At 37.8% G+C, this 19,970-nt stretch overlaps 2 protein-coding genes and 1 long non-coding RNA gene across 4 annotated transcripts in view; 1 reads left to right on the top strand and 2 right to left on the bottom strand.

The window, feature by feature from the left end:
• ttc8 (tetratricopeptide repeat domain 8) overlaps positions 1–8,446 on the top strand; it is a 51,531-nt gene extending 43,085 nt beyond the window's left edge. For both annotated transcript variants that reach the window (XM_059546955.1, XM_059546956.1), the window contains exons 13-14: positions 8,019–8,102; positions 8,192–8,446. In XM_059546955.1, the coding sequence (XP_059402938.1) occupies positions 8,019–8,102; positions 8,192–8,308 (201 nt within the window). In that variant the 3' untranslated portion in view covers positions 8,309–8,446. The remainder of the gene's footprint in view (positions 1–8,018; positions 8,103–8,191) is intronic.
• Positions 8,447–13,950: 5,504 nt separating this feature from the next.
• Positions 13,951–14,559, bottom strand: LOC132134173 (uncharacterized). The gene is made up of 3 exons (XR_009429413.1): positions 14,448–14,559; positions 14,262–14,381; positions 13,951–14,018 (listed from the first exon to the last, which is right to left on the bottom strand). It is a non-coding gene; the product is annotated as an uncharacterized LOC132134173 (long non-coding RNA).
• A 1,726-nt stretch (positions 14,560–16,285) lies between these two features.
• On the bottom strand, positions 16,286–18,905 carry LOC132134166 (HMG domain-containing protein 3-like). Its single transcript, XM_059546949.1, has 5 exons — positions 18,717–18,905; positions 16,880–17,019; positions 16,580–16,784; positions 16,396–16,500; positions 16,286–16,308 (listed from the first exon to the last, which is right to left on the bottom strand). The coding sequence occupies exons 1-5, from the start codon at positions 18,874–18,876 to the stop codon at positions 16,286–16,288; spliced, it is 633 nt and encodes a 210-aa protein (XP_059402932.1). The 5' UTR covers positions 18,877–18,905.
• Between the last annotated feature and the right edge of the window lie 1,065 nt (positions 18,906–19,970).

Genomic DNA, 19,970 nt, shown 5'->3' with positions numbered 1-19,970 from the left:
ACTGAAAATATGTCATATTGTAGGTTCTTCAAAGTAGCCACCTTTTGCTTTGATTACTGCTTTGCACACTCTTGGCATTCTCTTGATGAGCTTCAAGAGGTAGTCACCTGAAATGGTCTTCCAACAGTCTTGAAGGAGTTCCCCGAGAGATGCTTAGCACTTGTTGGCCCTTTTGCCTTCTGTCTGCGGTCCAGCTCACCCCTAAACCATCTGGATTGGGTTCAGGTCCGGTGACTGTGGAGGCCAGGTCATCTGGCGCAGAACCCCATCACTCTCCTTCTTGGTCAAATAGCCCTTGATGCCTTCAGTGTGACTCTACAATTTTCATAGTCATGAAAATAAAGAAAACTCTTTGAATGAGAAGGTGTGTCCAAACTTTTGGTCTGTACTGTATAAATATATATATTAGGACTTGCATAGACTAGTCGAGTGATCGATTACTTCAACCACTAGTCGGCGCTGTCAGAAACAATCGACTACTCGAGCATGCATTAACCATAATGCGTACAAAGAGTTTGCAAGTACGACATGAATTTTAGGATTACAATATTGAGTGTAGCTGTTACTTTCTATGATGTAATCTATGTTCCATTTAGGGCCTTATAGGTAAGTAATGATAATTTGTAACTGATACGGAACTTAATAGGTAGCCAGTGCAGAGACTGTAAAATTGGGGTAATATGATCATATTTTCTTGACCTGGTAAGGACTCTAGCTGCTGCATTTTGGACTACCTGTAGCTTGTTTATTGAAGAAGCAGGACAACCACCTAGAAGTGCATTACAATAGTCCAGTCTAGAGGTCATGAATGCATGAACTAGCTTTTCTGCATCAGAAACAGATAACATGTTTCGTAGCTTGGCAATGTTTCTAAGATGGAAGAATGCAGTTTTTGTAACATGGGAAATATGATTTTCAAAAGACAAGTTGCTGTCTTTTAGAAGTATATAAAATAGAAGGGGACCTAGGACGGATCCTTGTGGCACTCCATATTTTACTGATGGTAAATGAGATGACTCCCCGTAAACAGAATGGTTGCGATCTGACAGGTAGGATCTAAACCATCTTAGAGCCTGCCCTTGAATACCTGTATAGTTTTGTAATCAGTCTATGAGTATGTCATCACCTATGGTGTCGAACGCAGCACTAAGATCAAGTAAAACTAGAAATGAGATGCAGTCTTGATCTGACGCAAGAAGAAAGTCATTTGTAATTTTAACAAGTGCAGTTTCGATGCCATGGTGGGGCCTGAAACCTGACTGAAATTCTTCATACAAATAATTTTTTTGCAAGAAGGAGCTAGATTGAGCATACACAACTTTTTCTGAAATTTTCTAGAGGTCATGGATGCATGAACTAGCTTTTCTGCATCAGAAACCGATAACATGTTTCGTAGCATGGCAATGTTTCTAAGATGGAAGAATGCAGTTTTTGTAACATGGGAAATATGATTTTCAAAAGACAAGTTGCTGTCTAATATAACACCCAGATTTTTGACTGTAGAGGAAGTAAAAGTACATCCGTCTAGCTGCAGATTGTAATCTACAAGATTCTGTGTACTGTTTTTTTTGGTCCAATAATTAATATCTCTGTCTTATCCGAATTTAATAGGAGAAAATTATTGGTCATCCAATCTTTTACATTTTTAGCACACTCTGTTAGCTTAGATAATTTAGAAGTTGAATCTGGTCTCGTTGAGATTTATAGCTGAGTATTATCAGCATAACAGTGGAAGCTAATTCCGAATTTTCTAATAATATTACCAAGGGGCAACATGTATATTGAAAATAGAAGGGGACCTAGGACGGATCCTTGTGGCACTGCATATTTTACTGGTGATAAATGAGATGACACCCCATTTAAATAAACAAAACGGCAGCGATCGGACAGGTAGGATCTAAACCATCTTAGAGCCTGTCCTTGAATACCTGTATAGTTTTGTAATCAGTCTATGAGTATGTCATGATCTATGGTGTCAAACGCAGCACTAAGATCAAGTAAAACTAGCAATGAGATGCAGCCTTGATCTGACGCAAGAAGCAGGTAATTTGTAATTTTAACAAGTGCAGTTTCTGTGCTATGGTGGGGCCTGAAACCTGACTGAAATTCTTCATACAGATCTTTTTTTTTTTGCAGGAAGGTGCTCAATTGAGCAGACACAACTTTTTCTTAAATTTTAGACATAAATGGAAGATTTGAAATAGGCCTATAATTTGCCAGTTCACTTGGATCTAGTTTTGGTTTCTTAATAAGAGGCTTAATAACCGCCAGCTTGAATGGTTTTGGGACGTGACCTAAAGATAACGACGAGTTAATGATATTGAGAAGCGGTTCTTCGGCGACAGGTAACAACTCTTTCAGTAATTTAGTGGGTACAGGATCTAATAAACATGTTGTTGGTTTAGATACAGTGATAAGTTTATTTAGCTCTTCCTGTCCTATAGTTGTAAAGCACTGCAATTTATCTTTGGGTGTGATGGATGAAACTGAAGTATTAGACGCTGTAGAATCTACATTCGCTATTGTATTTCTAATGTTATCTATTTTATCAGTGAAGAAATTCATAAAGTCATTACTATTTAACGTTGGTGGAATATTTGAATCAGGTGGCATCTTGTAATTTGTTAATTTAGCCACTGTGCTAAACCTTGGATTGTGTTGGTTATTTTCTATGAGTTTGTGGATATGCTTGGCCCTGGCAGTTTTTAGAGCCTGTCTATAGCTGGACATACTGTTTTTCCATGCAATTCTAAAAACAAATACATGCTAAAAACTTCCAAGTTACTTTTTCTCCATTTGCGTTCAAGACTACGAGTTACTTTCTTGAGAGAGTGAGTATTACTGTTATACCATGGCACAGTACGTTTTTCTCTAACCTTTTTCAATTTGATGGGGGCAACAGCTTCTAATGCATTAGAGAAAATAGTGCCCATGTTGTCAGTAATTTCGTCTAATTCATGTGTATTTTTTGGGTACAAATAACAGTTGAGATAGATCAGGCAGGTTATTTGTGAATCTGTCTTTGGTGACTGGAACAATAGTTCTGCCCAGACGGTAATGCTGAGACATATAGTTAATATCAGTTATACACAGCATGCACGATACAAGGAAATGGTCTGTAATATCATCACTTTGAGGTACGATATCTATAGCAGTAAGATCGATTCCATGCGATATAATTAGATCTAGTGTATGATTAAAACGATGAGTGGGCCCGGTGACATTTTGCTTGACTCCAAAAGAGTTTATTAGGTCAGTAAACGCAAGTCCTAATTCATCATTTGAATTATCAACGTGAATATTAAAATCTCCCATGATTAGCGCCTTATCAACTGTAACTAGAAGGTCTGAGAGGAAATCTGCAAATTCTTTTAGGAATTCTGTATACGGCCCTGGTGGTCTATACACAGTAGCCAGAGCAAGAGATACATTAGATTTCTTTTGCATGTCTGACAGTGTAACATTTAGCAGAAGTATTTCAAAAGAGTTAAACCTTTGAGAATATCACTATATATTGTTGCAACACCTCCTCCACGACCAGTCTGACGGGGCTCATGCTTATAACAGTAGTTTGGTGGAGTAGACTCATTTAGACCAAAATAATCATTTGGTTTTAGCCAGGTTTCAGTCAAGCAGAGTACATCAAAACTATTATCTGTGATCATTTCATTTACAATAACTGCTTTGGGTGTGAGTGATCTAATATTTATGAGCCCAAACTTTAAAGATTGTTTTCGTCATTTTGTAAATTTATATTTTGACGTCACTATTCGGGGAACAGACACAGTCTTAATAGATTGTACAGCAAAAGTACTTTTATCATTTAAGCGGGTGGAACAAAAGTCATCATAATAGTTATTAGAGAATTGTCTTACTAGTCACATGGAGCGAAGTGTCCTGGAGATGTTGTCAGAGAGCAGCTCCGCTCCGATTCTGCTGGGGTGTAATCCATCAGCGCGAAACAGCCTAGGACGCTCCCAGAAAAGATTCCAGTTATTAACAAATAGCAGTTTCTGTTCTTTACACCATGACAACAACCATTCATTCAACAACCTTTCGTGTCCTCGTCGATACGTGGGCAGTGGTCCTGACACGACGATCGTCGCCGCGGGCGTCGTGCTGCAAACCGTCTCGATCAGGCTGCTGAAGTCCCTCTTCAGCGTCTCCGTCTGCCGCAGCGTGGTGTCGTTAACCCCGGCGTGAAGCACGACCGCTCTGGGGCTCTCGTCGGCCTTCAGGATCGCGGGTATCTGCGCAGAAACATCGAGAACACAAGCACCAGGCAAACAATGAGTGTGCACTTTACCTTCAGCTAACGTAGCACGGATGTGTCGGACGATAGAGTCTCCGATGATCACAGCATTGCGTTCTGTCTCGCGGAGGGGAGCGAAGCGTTTCCGGGTGGAGATTTCGAAGACCGGAGGGGGAGAAGTCGTCGCCCAGGGCCTGGCTCACGTCCTCCGCTGTGGATGCACCCAGGGTCCATGGTGTCTCGGCGCCGGAGTGAAGGACATCTGGGAAGATCGCGTCCTGGATGCACCGGGCCTGTGCAGAGAAACACACGGAGTAGAAGTGATGGGACTGTTAACAGCGCGCTGTATACTTACCCCGGACTTCTCCGCTCTCTCAGCTGGGCCTGCCTCACCTCCAGGTCACGAATCTGCTTCTCCACGGCCTCGAGCTTCAGCTGCACCGATTGCAGCTCGAACGTGTCCTCACCTGCAATCAAAGGTAGACATTAATCTGCCATTAAAGCAAGTGTGAATAGAGTATTAGCAATGCGTTTAGCAACAACAACGCTGCTGATGCTAACGGGCTATAAGCTAATAGCGGACCCGGGAGATCAAAATAAAACTAGTGATAATGAGGCGCTCTGATTGTTTTTGTTGTAGAATACGATAGAGGATATATTCACACGTTATAGAAACGGAAACAACGGTGTATAAAATTTATTTTTAAGATAAAAATAGTCAATAAAAAGAATATAGTGACGGAGCTCAAACGCAGTACCCACAGGCTTTGGATTTATATTCCAAAGCCACTCATATAATGCAGAAACACTCAAGTAAGCAATGCGTGCATGTATTTGTATTGGTGCAGAATGAGAGGGACATGTAGTACAGCGCATCGCACACTGCTAGATTCACTTTCGCCAGAAAGTCTTATATCTCCAAGGTTGAAAATAAATGATGTTTGTAGTGAATGCCCCTATAAATGACCTTATTTTTATGGTTATTTTTAATCCAAATGATGCATGTGCTGAGTGAGTGAACATCAAATATCACGTTTCCACCGCAGGAACTTTACCCAGGAACTAGGGACTTTGGGCCAGGGGGGCAGGGTTCATACTTTATTGAAGCACCCCTGGGCGCCGCCACCTGCTGTTAGCATTCCATTGACTCCCATTCATTTTGGCATCACTTTGACAGCGAATAACTTTACATCTGAGGCTTTTAAAGACTCCATTTGTCCATTCCTTATTTCTAAAGAAACACGAAAATTTATAAAAGGCTCCATTACCTTGTATCTTACGTTATGGTCCCGTAGAAGCAGTTTTTGTAATAAAAATATAGGCTAACGATTGCGTCATAACCAGCGACTCTCTGTCGCACAGTAGAGAAATTACCGTATGGACAGGAGGAGAAGCTCGCCGGGAATCTTTTACTGTCTATGAGGCTATCGGGGGGACGATTAATACTAAATACTATTCAAAATTACAAAATAATCAGAATACTTACCAAAATTTGAAAATATATTTTGTTTTGGATAAATCTAACAGAAAATAAAAAAGGCAAATTGATATAATATTTCATTTCATTGTAATGGCTGTATATATACCCATATCCCTGAACTAAGTACATTTCTGCAGCTGTTATTATGTTTAAATGAAAACGAAAGAATCCTATTTCGTTTTATTGTAAATGTACAGTGAGGAAAATTGCAGTAGTCAAGGCGAGCTAACTGATGTTATCAAGTACACGGCTGTTAGCAGAATTACCGGATTTGCGTCGTCGCGGACATCACACGAATGAGTCGAATGAGCAAAGTCTGAACTACCGAGGATGCAAGTCCAAAATCAGCGTACTTTGTATTGAGAAACTCGCGCAGTCCTACGTCATCAGACTATTTGCCTAATCTTCACGGTACTTTACACCGCGGTGGAAACACAGAAAGCAACAGGTCTGGGAGGAAAAAGTTCCTGGTACAAATGTTCCGGGTAATTTCAGTGGAAACACGGCAAAATAACACACAACAGAAGTGTGTGCGCTCTCTCCCTTTCAAAATAACTTACCCATTATTTTCAGTGACTGTCTGCTTCGCGGCAAATTGTAAAACATATTTAAATTATTTTTAACACTTGCTCTGTTACGTCCAGTGTAGGCGGAATTGAGCTGTTGCTGCGTGGTGCAGTTAACATCTGAGCCGCTGTCATCGGAATCCTGCGTGCTGAAAGATGTTGAAGGGGTTCTTTCTGTCATGGACCGCAACTATTGCTCGTTGGCTTTAAAGCAGGACACCCTCCTGCATTCTTAACACACTCTGAGGTGCACACGAACCCATTTAAAGTGTCTGTAATGAGCCGATTTCGTGTATGAGTAAAGAAGCCCTATGACTTCAACTACCATCAATTAAATCTTCATAAAGATCTGAAATTATCGTACATTACAGGATTTTTTTCATTATTGATCGTACATCGTACAGAGGTAAAAATTATTGTACAAATACAATAATTATATTTCTGGCAAAACTAGCACATGTCAGCTTTACAGGCGTTAAGATAAAGCCTTTCAAGGTAACAAAAAAAAAGAATAGCAGATATTTCAACCAAACAGGGCATGGATAAAAATCTTTGTTCTTAGTTTTTTTTAAAACGAAGACAAAATAATGACAAAGACATACATTAGAACTGCACATAATATACAAATGAAACAAACTTTTTTTAAATATAAAGCATTATTTTCAGGTACAGTAGGTGTATTTAGCAGAGCATTCAAGAAACTGAATGAACAAATATAAAAATAAAACACTATATAAACTGATTCCTAAAGCAATTGTATTAAACATCTTCAGTCGAGAGCAGAGAGTGATTTTTCTCTTTGTGTTTTGTTGTTTTATTAACGTTAAAGGAATAGTTCACCCAAAAATAACAATTCTGTCCGCTGTCCGTCAATTCTTTCATAGTGTTTTATTTCTATACCACCATTTACTCACTCAAAACTGGTTTCAAACCTGAATAAGTTTCTTTCTTCTGAACATAAATGCTACTTTGAGGAACAGTTGCTGGTCCACAGAGACTTCCAGAGTATTTTTTGCTGCTATCGGGTGTATGCATCACTCAGAACAAGCACAGGTCAGACCTGCACACCAATCAAACATTTAAAAGCACACGCAGATAATGAGAGTAACTCTAGCGCTGAGTTAACACTGCTGTGAATGATGTGGTGTTGTTCAGTATATGACCGAGGCTCCAGAACTACAGCTGGTCCCTTGAAATCCTTGAAAGTTTGTGAACCTGAACAAAATTTTTCAAGGCCCTGGAAAGTTTTTGAAAATAAGCATACATTGACACAGGTCCTTGAAAGTGCTTGAATATATTTTGTGCAAAAATCCATATTATTCCCTCTGGTCCGCTAATGTGTTATTTCACCAACACTTTGTGGCCTGTGCATACTAGCTAGCTTGATTTACATTAGTTACGCACATTTAAATGTTTCCCACATGAGATACTTTGTGTTGTACGTTTTCTTATGGCTACTTTTAAACTGTTAATGGGTGGATTTTCCCCTGGGAGTTAAAGGTTTGAAATGTTGCTTAAATTACATTTGACTGAAATGCTTGTATTGAAACATTTTGCATTCTGCCTATGATAAAACTGTGCTAGATGTTAAGTTTATAATCGATATGCTGTAAAAATATTATTTTCACACTACTTTAACCACCAACCAACCACACCCCACATGTGCCTTTAGGATCAGGATGGGCAACTGGACTCATGAAAGTCTTTTGTTTTGGTACAGGCGAAAGCTTTTCTGCAGACTGCTGCTTCATTGTCTCCTCACATGTATGAGCCACATTTTAACTTTGCCACGCTCTCTGATAAGGTATGTCTCAACACTTTGTGCTTCTATCATTGCTTTAATGACAGTATTTTATTATTGTATTTTAACTGACCTTTCTTTGTGACTTGAAGGTTGGTGATCTTCAGAGTAGTTACATGGCTGCTCAGAAATCAGAGGATGCTTTTCCTGAGCACGTGGACACCCAGCAGATCCTGAAAAACCTCAGACAGCATTTTTCCACTCTATAAAACCACTTAACAGTTATCACATCACTGACCAGGGATAGAAATGACCTGCAAGGATTGTAGTTAGATATAGATATAGACATATTCTGCTTGACATTATCTGAATACAATGTTTATCGTGAAAAAATTCAAGTGATCATAAAAATTGCAGTGGTGTTTACTACAGCCCTGTTCACACACACCTGCTCAGAAGCTTTAGCAGCCGCTCCAGAAGACCTCGATTAACACTTTCAGCTGCTCCGGGGCAGCTCATGTTCTGGGTTAGAGATCTCAAACTGAAGCCGGACCAATCAGATGTGAGAGAAGTGACACAAAGTCACTCCCCCAGTTTATCTTGCTCCAAATTAAATGAAATCACTGTTCTCATTAGTTAATCTAATGCGCTGCTGCACTGTAGAGCACACACACAGGCGTCACGTGCAGATCTCACGTGCACACAAGCATTCGACATGGAAATGTACTGTCAACTCTGTTCTGTGATTTCTCAGTAAAATTGCTTAGAAACTGAAAAGTTCTATAATTTATTTCTTACTAACTTAATCCCACAGCTTCACTAGTAGAGATGCTGCCAGGTAGAATTAATCACACTCCAATCATTCATTAATGACGTCATCAGCGACTAGTCGACTTCGACTTGACTTTCATCAAATAAAAGTCAAATAAAAAAAAATCACTAGTCGTTCAACCCCTAGTTTAAATTTGTCATATTCTTCAATCTCTTAACCTTTAGCAAAACCTTTAACCTTCAGTTTTGAATCTCACTGGATCTCTCGTGAGAAGTAAACAGACATCCCAACCTGCAAAAAGTCATTTCAGGGAGGTACCCTGTACAGGCCCCTGGTGTTTGCTGATTCAGTTGTTTGATCAGGGGTCTGTTCTTCTTGCGCTCTATATTATTGTTGGGGATCTGACATGTTCCAAGATTAAGTTCTCTGAAGCTCATCCTAGAGTTGCTGTGATAGCAACAGCTCAAACCTGCTCAGGATCAGGCTTATCTCACATAAACAGGATTTGATTGCAATCCGAAAATCTGTCCAAGCCACTGCTACTTTTTTTTAATAAGTATTTTAGTATTATTTTATAAATAATTAAAATGTTGCATAATCTATAATAATAGACACCACCTCATTTAGAGATTAATTCGTGAAGGAATAATTATCTCATAATTTGATCAGAGTCATACACACATTACCTACAGCTTGAAGGAGTCATGCATTAGTTTGAGCCTTGATGCTGGTGGCTTTGATGAATCACAGGAGATGCACTTCTCAAATCGCAAAATGATGTTCTGGTGCACAATTAATATAAAGTTAAGCCTATGTCTAAATGGATTTTATGGATTAAGAAAGTTTAATTCATGCTGTCATTTTTAATAAATCCGCTTCCAAATGAAATGAATTGCTAATTACAATACTCTTGATCTAAATAAAATTCAAAGCCTGTACAATTACTAGAAATTTTAAGAAATATTTGGGAATCTACGGGAGGGGACATGTTCGGTTCACTTAGTTTTGTTGTGGCCACGAGATATTAATTCAGGGGAATGTGATCAAATGTGGTGGCCTTGAGTTCGTGTGTTGAGGGAACAACATCTGTTCCTCGTGGCCAGTTCTGCCGCTCCCTATACGCAGAGTACGCAGTTTATGTAGGGCACCAACTCCAGGGGGCACGGTCCCAGTTTCTAAGAAAAATTAAACTAATAAAATAAATGTATAAGCACACGTGTTTTATTAAAGTTTTATTTTGAGCCCTTATGGTAGGGGGTTTTTTTTGGCACAACAATACTGTTCAGCTTAGGGCGCCCGTTGGGCCAGCAGCGGTCCTGCCCGTGGCCACGAGTTTAATGCCTGAACAAACCTGCGTGACCATAGCATTTATTATCATTAATGTTGTAATAAAGTAGTGTAATGTGATACATTTGTCATTACATGATCTTAAACAGAAGGGTTAGTGTTTTTTTTTGTTTTGTTTTTTTTTAGAATGTTAATGACCAATTTAATAAAGGCTTTGAAATTCATTTTAATGTATGTATATAGCAAACATTTCACAAGCAATACATTGTCAGAAATAAAATGTTATTGTACAGTTTTTGCCCATTGCTTATACACTAAAACCGAATGCTTAGACCAAAGCCTCAATACCTAAGGCATACCTTAAACACACTGTCAGCTTTGCAATTTTGTAACACATTTATTGCGAAACACTACACGCATTTTCTTACATTAGACACTTTGTTCAAAAATGAAATCACCAATCAAGAGGAGGACAAAGAGAGAGAGGAGTCGGATGTGGAAGAGGATGTAGACAAAGATGAGGACCAGTGCGTAGACTTGTATCAGATGACATCAGGGCTGTATACTCTGGTGGAACATGTGATGAATCATGGCCTGTCCACTAGGGAGGCTGTGGGTAAAGATCAAATGTGATCTTTGTGAAAACCGTTACCTCAGTGAATGTGAAAACCGTTACCTCAGCCGCTACACAGTAGCATTGATAATAAGGACATTCTGACTGGAGAACAGGTATATCTTCAAGTTACTACTCTGTGTGAGTCACATGATTCTGTATCATATTACTGTACTAACTACTATACAAAAACGGGTAGTGCTGTGAAGTATATGTAAAGAAATACCATTGTGATGTTACAGTACTGTGTACAGTTTGAAAGTACAGTATGTGTAAAAGAACGTAACCAACAGTGTTGGGAAGGTTACTTTGGAAATGTAATAGGTTACAGATTACAAGTTACCCTGTTTAAAATGTAATAGTAGTGTAACCTTTTCAATTACTTTATTAAAGTAATGTAACTAATTACTTTTGAGTACTTGTTGATTACTTTTCTAAATTTGTGAAATGTGCTCGTGTACTCCTATATTGAGGCAGCAGAGGTTGAAAATTCAATTCAATTCAAGTTTATTTGTATAGCGCTTTTTACAATACAAATCATTACAAAGCAACTTTACAGAAAATTATGTTTCTACAATATTTAGTAGTAGCTAGTAGTTTGTGCACGTTTGACAGGATTTTAGAAAAATAATAATAATAATACAAGACGTAGTCAGCTAGATGATGAACTATCAATATTATTAATTAATAGTAATTATATGATGCAGTCACACATGTAGCAATAATTGTTAGTTCTGTTTGTTGATTCAAGGTTAGGATCATCTGGGGTCCTCTGAGGGTCAGCATCATCTATTAATTTACAGGAGGCAAATTCAGACTGGAAAATTCAAACTCATACAAACAAATTCATGGACAAAACTATTTTTTGTATGGACCTGACATAAAAAAGGTTTAAATCTTTAATTTGGGGACATGCAAAATAATTAAAAGTTCTCTCCTGAACTGCACCTTCACTTCCATTTTTCTCTTCAGTCTCTTTATTTTGCCCTGTTATCCATCTCTCTCATGACTTTAATACTCAAGATTGAACAAAACTATACTTTACAATACAATACTCTACAATACTACAATATCTTTATAGAAAAATCCTAATACTGTACACGAGTCATGTTTTTCCCTTACAAAAATTAACCATGCTTTTATTAGCCTATATAAAAGTAAAATAACCTTGTTTTGTTTACGTTTTTTTGCAAATGGATTTGTATTTATTTTTAAATAAATACATTTGTAAAATAATTTAATATTTTTGGTTACCACAGTTAAACAATAGTAACCATTTTCTCTGGATTTATAGTTAAATATTAAAATGTTAATTTTCGTAAGGGTTGTGTTGTTGTCTGTCTCTCTCTCTCTCTCTCTCTGTGAATGTGCTTGTAGTGAGTGGAACTGATATGTCCAAGAAGTCCTCGCTGCAGTCTGTAGCACGATGACGTAGCTGGATCAGATCCAATACGTAGTGAATGGAGGTGTGTTTTGGCGACGTCATAGACGCATGCGCAGTAACGATCGCTGGATTATAATGCGCATGCGCTAGTCTTAAGTGACATGTATGCTCAATATTGAATCGAGATGTTCTAACCTTCTAACCTATGGTTCTAACCTGTGTAGTAGTAGTTCTGATAAATAGTAATATGTAATTATTGATGAATAATTATTTACATAAATGTGATTAAGTATTTTTTTAATGCGTGTATATAGAACATTTTAAAATTAAGCAATTTTATTTTATTCAGGTCATATTTGCTGTTTAGTGGAAGCAAAAATGATTGTCTCTGTAATTTTAATCCTAAAGCTACAATACAATATGGTCTGTAAACAACTTAACATACCAGTACACATTCAAGGGAAAAATGCAAAAAAAAAAAAAAAAGACAGCATTAGGAATTCTTTAATGACTCATTTTTTCCATATTGATATGTACATAAGGTTCCCCTTATTTGCTCTTCAGTGTTTGCAGGACATGTACGTACATTTAAAAGAAAAAAAGAAAAGAAAAGAAAAGAAAAGAAAATGAAACAAAACAAGTGAACTACAGTTTGCCTAGCAAGTACTTACTCCACACAGGAAAAAACACCATAAAATACCAAATACTGTGCAAATTAACATAATTAAAGAGAGGACAAAAAACTGCTACTTCTACTCCTCCTTCAACTACTAATACTAATAAATGTGTTTTATTTATTGGAAGTACTTGCAAATAGGCTTACTTGACGGGATAATTTGTTAGCAGGAGCAAGCACCACCATCTCCTTACTGCAGCCATGTCAGACTGGAAAATATGCTTAATGTAAATCACCCTTTGAGAATATACTTTTTCCAAAATTATTAGTTTTGATAGCTCACCTCAGCAAAATCAAAGAGACCTCCAACAATTCTGCCTTGGAGCACCCTGTTGAGTTCATTTGAAATAAACATGTTATAATTATTCAAAAATAAACTGTGTTTGAATATCTGAAATGGAATTTAGTTATGGCAACAAGAAAACTGCTTACTTTGAGATCATCACGTCCATACTCCTTCCACGGCCCAGGATCTAGTTGCTGTGCAAGTTTTCTACAAAGCATTAAACCACAACAACAATTAAAACAAAAATGGATTAAAAAAAATAATAATAAAAATGCTAATAAACAAACAAACAAACTGGGGTGGAACAACCGCAAACATATTTGATTCATTTATCATTGTTTAAACAATTTTATCTATAAACTATAATAGAATTCCAGCGATTAGGTAAATGTAAATAGTTTAAGCATCATTGAAAAATGAGCCATAAAACAAAAAAACAAAATGCATGCAAATGGATGTATGGCACAAAAACAGAACTACCATAATCCTGAACTAATTTTGAACTCTTAATATTTTTCTGAAAAAACCTGTAGGGACCAACGAAACGGCAATCGCTGAAGTCAGTGCCGTACAGTGAATCAAGCAAATACATCTCTCTGCTTTTTGGTTTCATGATCTGTAAAACTGGTTCTATTAAGTGATTCTTGGAAGATACAATTATTAGTTATGTCAAAATATCTCTGTGTTACTTGCATTAAGGAGAACTGATCATTTAAACATAAAATACTTACACATATCATCCGATGGTTTGTAGCCCAAGAAGGCAGTAAGATGAAGTCACATCTTGCTATATGTTCCTAATACAGACAAAAAACATTTTTAAACACCACCTAAAATGACCCTAGTTTACTTCTATTAAAATTTCAGTCATACTTACAGGTAAGTTAGCTGAAGGGTCTGCACAGAATGGTGGCAACCATGTCACTGTCACATATGAGCTAAAACAATGGACCTTTATGTTCTGGTAGATACCATTTAAAATTACAGTTAATTTGATTGCATATAAAGGATCACTTATACACACTTTCCTAAAAAAAGAAAAAAAAAAAAAAAAAGGTTCCACACAGCAGACAGGAAAAAATTACCTTTAAGTCAGCAATATCCCTGACAACTGAGAGGCAGGCGTTCAAAATCTGTAATTTGAGATTAAAAAAAAATTTCATTCACAAAACAAAAACATTTTTGTGCATGTGATAAAACTCACAGTCCCTTCAACATCATTTGGATGGCCCAAGGTAATAAAATCTGATCTGTCCAGAATTGTTGCTCCTACTTGAGCCAAAAATTGTTGTTGTGATTCCTTTTCATTTAAAGCATTTTTTATCTAGAAAAACAAAAACAATTGTAAGCATGATTACTTTGCATGAAAATGCAAAATAATTCAACATACCATCTTAATTTGGTCACTGCTTTGTGGATGCATCCAGCATGCCCTGTTTGGCTGCACATTTCGTAGGGCTGTCAAGTCCATCAATGAACCCCGGCTGGGGTCTGAAAAGAGACAAAATATTATGACCCAACTGTGCTAAGTGATGTGAGATTTTACAAGTGCAGTGTTTATCATGACATTACTTACAGTGTACTGGATCTATTTGTGTAATATCACATTAGAGTCTCTTACTATCATTTAAGGACTGTGGAGGCGTACCTTCACATACAGGACAAGAAAAATCTATTTTACAATATGTGACAAAATTACTGGTCATTGTAAGATGTAAAAATAATAAAAACTTACCAAGTACTATCTGACCATAATCATTGAAGGTTAACTGATCACTAGGTGATACAACTTTTTTCAGGCTGTCCTCCATGTTTTTATTCTGTGCGATGTTATAATGGTGAATGATGTTGCGCATCAAAAATGTGTGTCCTGATGGCGTGAGCCTGTTAAGGAAATAATTGTTTTTGCGCATTGCAGCAAAAAGTTGCTCTGCGGTTTGAGTATTTACCCAGCCACAAAGTTCTGGGACTACCTGGACTCTCCTAAGAGCATCTCTTGGGTCTTTTGTATTGAATTCGTGGAATCTGTCATACAAAGCATAATGCTCTGATGATCCAGTCAAAGGATGGCAGTTGGTATCCTCCTCCTCCTTCTTATTTTTCAACCATGTTAGATTAACTTTGAGCTTGCCTTCTTTTGCTAGCTGGATATTGGCTGTAGTTGGTTCAGCAAGTCTCCCTTCATGGGGACTGAAAGGTATAGAATCTGCTTCACGAAGATTAACGTGTGCTGCAAGTCCTCTAGCAAAGTCGTATATAACAACATTAGGAAAGTGCTTCCAACTCAGCAGCAAGTCCGCAAAGTCTCTGGGAGACTCTGCTCTTATGTTGAATTTGATGGAATAGACTACTCCACAAGGACATGTAATGACTGCCCAGCCACCTAAGAGAAAAGTACAAAAGTACAATTTATAGAAAGTACAGTTTAGAAAATGACAAAATCATTACAATGGTTACTTAAACAAAAATTACAAGTAACACTTCAACTATTAACTTAGTTTTTCATAATTTAGTTTAGTTTTTCACTAGGTTTTCATAATTTCTTCATACCATACTCGTAAATTTTGAGTAAATCTACCTACTTTTACCAACATTTTGTCAGTGGGTTGACTCAGAGACAAGTTTAAACAGTATTAATTAACCCATGAATAAATTGCAAGTATTTTCTTACAGCAAACGAAATTTTTTATCTGCCAATGAAAGCATTATTGCTGAAAATGAAATGTCCATCAACATAAATTTAAAACTCCTGGGACATTATTATTATTTTTTAATTAAAGCTATAACTTTATGTATTATTAAAATATATTATTATTATTATATACATAGACATTTAAGTGATAAGAGTCAGGTAATTTACCAGAGGCACCCCAAATCTGCTGGAAGATTTTGTCGTACGCTGAGCGGTTTTGCATCTCCGTCCGCAAACGTAACACAAGATCCATCCTTGATCCCTTTGTGTCCAATCCACATTCTTTGCACAGCTTCCTCACTGCATCAACCGAAACATATGACTGACTTTGGTTAAAACCAAAATTGTTGCAAAACGTAATTAGATGTTGTAAATTTGTTCTTACCTTAAGATTAAAGAGCTCACCACCTAACCTTTCCTCTGTGACGTCAAGATCTGGAACATCACAGGACTTTGTTTTTTGTAGTTTTGCATGCTCAGTGTTTAGAACAATGTCTGAATTCCGGGTATTAGGTCCAATCCAAGGAGCCCAGGAATCATAACTGGGACGTACTTTCACCTTAAGAGAAATACAGAGTGTACAAGTACATTAAAGAATTTCTTTAGTTACACAGACCTAAATAATATTACACATTAAATAACTAACTTGAAAGAAATCCCCGGCCAATCATCTCCATCGTTACGGATTCCCAAAAAGAGACAATGTTTGTATCACCCTTGAATTCTGATGGTGGTGTGGCTATTTCACTGACTGCAACACACAAATTCACAAATCAGGAACATGCTGTTTTTAGAAAGCAATTAATACAATGTACACAACACATACTTACAAGGAATACTGAAGACTCCTTTCTTGTGGAGATCCATGATCACCACTTTGGGGTGATAACCACAATTGATGCATGTGTAAGAATAGTCATGGCTGCTCAAGGCTTCAAAGTGGAGGTAACCATGGAGCACTGTGTCTTTGCTGGGAAATTTTGCTTTGGCAGTGGCTTCAAGTATGCTCATTACTCTGCTAACAGCAGTGTGATTCTAAGAATATTCACAGAGTATATAAAAAAAAAATGTTACATGACATAACACGTATTACATGAAACAATATTAACATCAGTAGTTGTACATATTACATGAAGAGCATTGCGAAAAATCAGACACAAGTGTAGAGAAAGCAGAAGGTGGTCATTGAAGTTATGGATACCATCAGTGAATTCCTGGTACCTGTACATCATGCTGCAGTTGCTGCAGACTTTGTAGTAAGTTGAAATTCCTTAAATTGAGAGCAGAAAAGTTAAACACAAAATAACAGTACACTCTTTAAATAGAATGTTTTATTTAACAATATTTACCTTCAACTACCCCAGTGAAGGTCAGAATCTTTGCTCGTGAGGTTATAATAATTGGGTCACTTAGAACATGATTACCCTCACATTCGGAGCAGAACGCTTCTTCAGGAATTAGTTGGTGTCTAAAGTCACTACCATGTTGTAGACCACCAACCAAATTTTCAGGAAAGTCCACAGGTAGAGATTTATTTTTCAAAAAATAGCGTACCATCCTCTCTATTCCATCATCATTAGGTGGGTACTGACGATCTCTACAGTCATCCACACTCTCAGGATGCGGTTGAGGTTTCTGCATGGAATCAATCCTTTCGGTGGTCTTCACCTTCTGGAATAGAGCTCTCTCATTTTGAAATAAATGCCATTTAGCTATTGCTTTATGAATACATGACTGTTTTGTTTTATTACATGGACAGGCCCATGTTATCTTCTTACTGTCATATACAACAGTAACTCTTCCAAGTCTACAGTAATAAGACATTTTTGGCTCATACACTGATATATATTTTTTCGTTGAGGGCCCAGCAAATGTGATCTCTACAGAAAGTGGCACATCTTCTTTGTTTGCCATGCATTGCCTTTCGATGCATGCATCTTTCCTACTTTCTCCAAACCATTTTTCTTTCACCATCTCTGTTAGGGCTTCCTCTTTGAGATTAACAGAATTGCCATCATCTTTGGGACAGAAAGCTAAAGACATGAGATGGCAGCACTCAAATGGTTTCAGGCCACTCCTTTGAGCAAATTCAGCACTGGCATTGCATTGGTCTAGTTCACACATAACTTTGTTGTTTACACCCCAAATCTTTTTTTGAACATGGATGGGAAGAGATGGTGCACTGAAAGATTTTGCCACTGCAAAAATTCCATGCTTACTGTCAATGCACTGGCAAAGTAGATGTCGTTCTGATGTGATGGCCTCTTTAACTGTGGTGTGCTTTCTTCTAATGTGAACACGTAAGTTTTTTTTATTCAATTCCATATCACAATGATCACATCTAATTCTTTTCTTCTTTGGTTGAAGACGATTTACTGTTGGTTGCACTGGTGGAACATGGACAGCAGAAGTAGTCGGAGATGGAAATACTTGGGTGGATGCAGAAAGAGAAAATTGAGCTTCAGAAGGAGGGCAAGTTGTCCCAGATTGCAAAGGTAGACATAAGGGACTTTTCCCAGATTGCAAAGGTAGACATAAGGGACTTGTCCAAGACTGTGTCATTGGTGGAGACCGAAACACTGATGTAACTGGAGATGAAGATGTTCGGATAGCCATGGGGCATGACAGGGGAGGCGCCTGTGTAATGACATGAGAAGTCTGTGCCGAAATATTTGGAAGTCGAGCAGTGGCTGCTGGGCTATGCAGGAGTGGAGACTGAGCTTCCTGGCCAGGAAATGCCAACTTTTGTTTACATTTTTTAAAATGAGTAATTAACTGCACTTTTCTTATTACTGTAGCAGGACAGTAACAGCAGTGAAAAATGCATTTTCCCTACAGTGTGAATTGCACTTAACAATCACAAAATCTGGGGGAAAAAGTTACACAGAATACACACATGCATTACTCTGATCAAATTTTATAAAGCAAATTAATATCAGTATTGTATAGAGGTGAAATTATACTCACCATCATGATGTACTGCCAATTTTAGATGATTCTCTACATGGCAATCAATGGACAGTTGTGATGTGGTTTTGTACGTCTCACAAAAAGGACAGTGATACAGGTTACAGCACCGTGTGCACCTTGAAATTACAGGGCAACTGCCCTTTTTAAAGACATTCATCTAGAACAATACAATAACAAATAAATAATAATCAGTAACCGAGCAAAATCATGTTAATTTTACATTAGCCCTGCAGTCTGTCCATATGGTATTATGGTCTGAAGTATAAGATTAAAATGAGAATCACTGTGATCATCTTTAAAAGTCATGTCAGCTAAACACGTTTAACGTTATACCGCTATGGATACATAACACTACACAAGACTATACATGTTGAAACAACAAAACAGTACATAAAGATTCCAAAGATGAATTACCTACCGAAGTACCGATATACAATCAATATTGTTAATTAATCCATCGTTTTTCTGCAGATTCTTCAAAGAAGATCAAAGCAAGTGCGATTGTTCACCAACTCTCTACCTTATATACTGTCGATGCTCTCTACTAGTGCGCAATCGGCGCATGCATATGACGTCACAAAACACCCCACCGCGCATGCGCGTAACAGCGTCCACTACGTATTGGATCAGATCCAAATACGTCATCGTGCTACAGCATGCAGCGAGGGGTGTCTCGAAATGTCGGACACGTTTGTGCAGGTGACACCTCTGCGTTCACCTGCGACGCGTGTCATAATCTCGAATGCGCCCCCATTCATTAAAAACGAAGCGATTATAAAAGAACTAAGTCGTTTTGGCAAATTTGCAAGTACAATTAGAGCTGTTCCTCTTGGCTGTAAGAACGACGCACTGAAGCACGTAACGTCTTTTCGGAGACAGGTTTTCATGTTTTTGCAAGCACCGACAAAGTTTTTGGAAGTGTCCTTCCGTATACAACACGGCGAAAGCTCTTATATGATTTTTGCAACTACAGAAAGTATGAGATGCTTTGATTGCGGGGACGTAGGCCACAAAAAATTGTTTTGTCCTCACAGAGACAAAAACGAGGAGAAAAGTGCAGAGACTGAAAACAATGAAACGAGAGTGCAGTCGGATCGCGGTAAAACTGACAAAGCCGGAAAACGACCCACGCTCTTAAAAGAGATGTCGGCGCAATCGAAAAGTAAAAAACAAAAAGTACAGAATGAAAAACAAATAGAGAAGACTCAAGAGAAAAGCCCAACCAACAGTGGACGTATTCACTCGCTTGAG

The sequence above is a fragment of the Carassius carassius genome, unplaced genomic scaffold (assembly GCF_963082965.1).
Source record: "Carassius carassius unplaced genomic scaffold, fCarCar2.1 SCAFFOLD_99, whole genome shotgun sequence".
NCBI classification, from domain to species: Eukaryota; Metazoa; Chordata; class Actinopteri; order Cypriniformes; family Cyprinidae; genus Carassius; species Carassius carassius.
This window is presented reverse-complemented; position numbering and strand designations above follow the sequence as displayed.

Excerpts from the sequence above, each read along its gene's own strand:
- LOC132134166 (XM_059546949.1), bottom strand. The coding sequence starts at position 18,876 with ATGAATGTCTTTAAAAAGGGCAGTTGCCCTGTAATTTCAAGGTGCACA. Across the intron at positions 16,785-16,879 it reads TTTTTCGCAATGCTCTTCAT|AATCACACTGCTGTTAGCAG; the intron begins GTAATATGTACA and ends GAATATTCTTAG. Across the intron at positions 16,309-16,395 it reads TGGCCGGGGATTTCTTTCAA|GTGAAAGTACGTCCCAGTTA; the intron begins GTTAGTTATTTA and ends ATTTCTCTTAAG.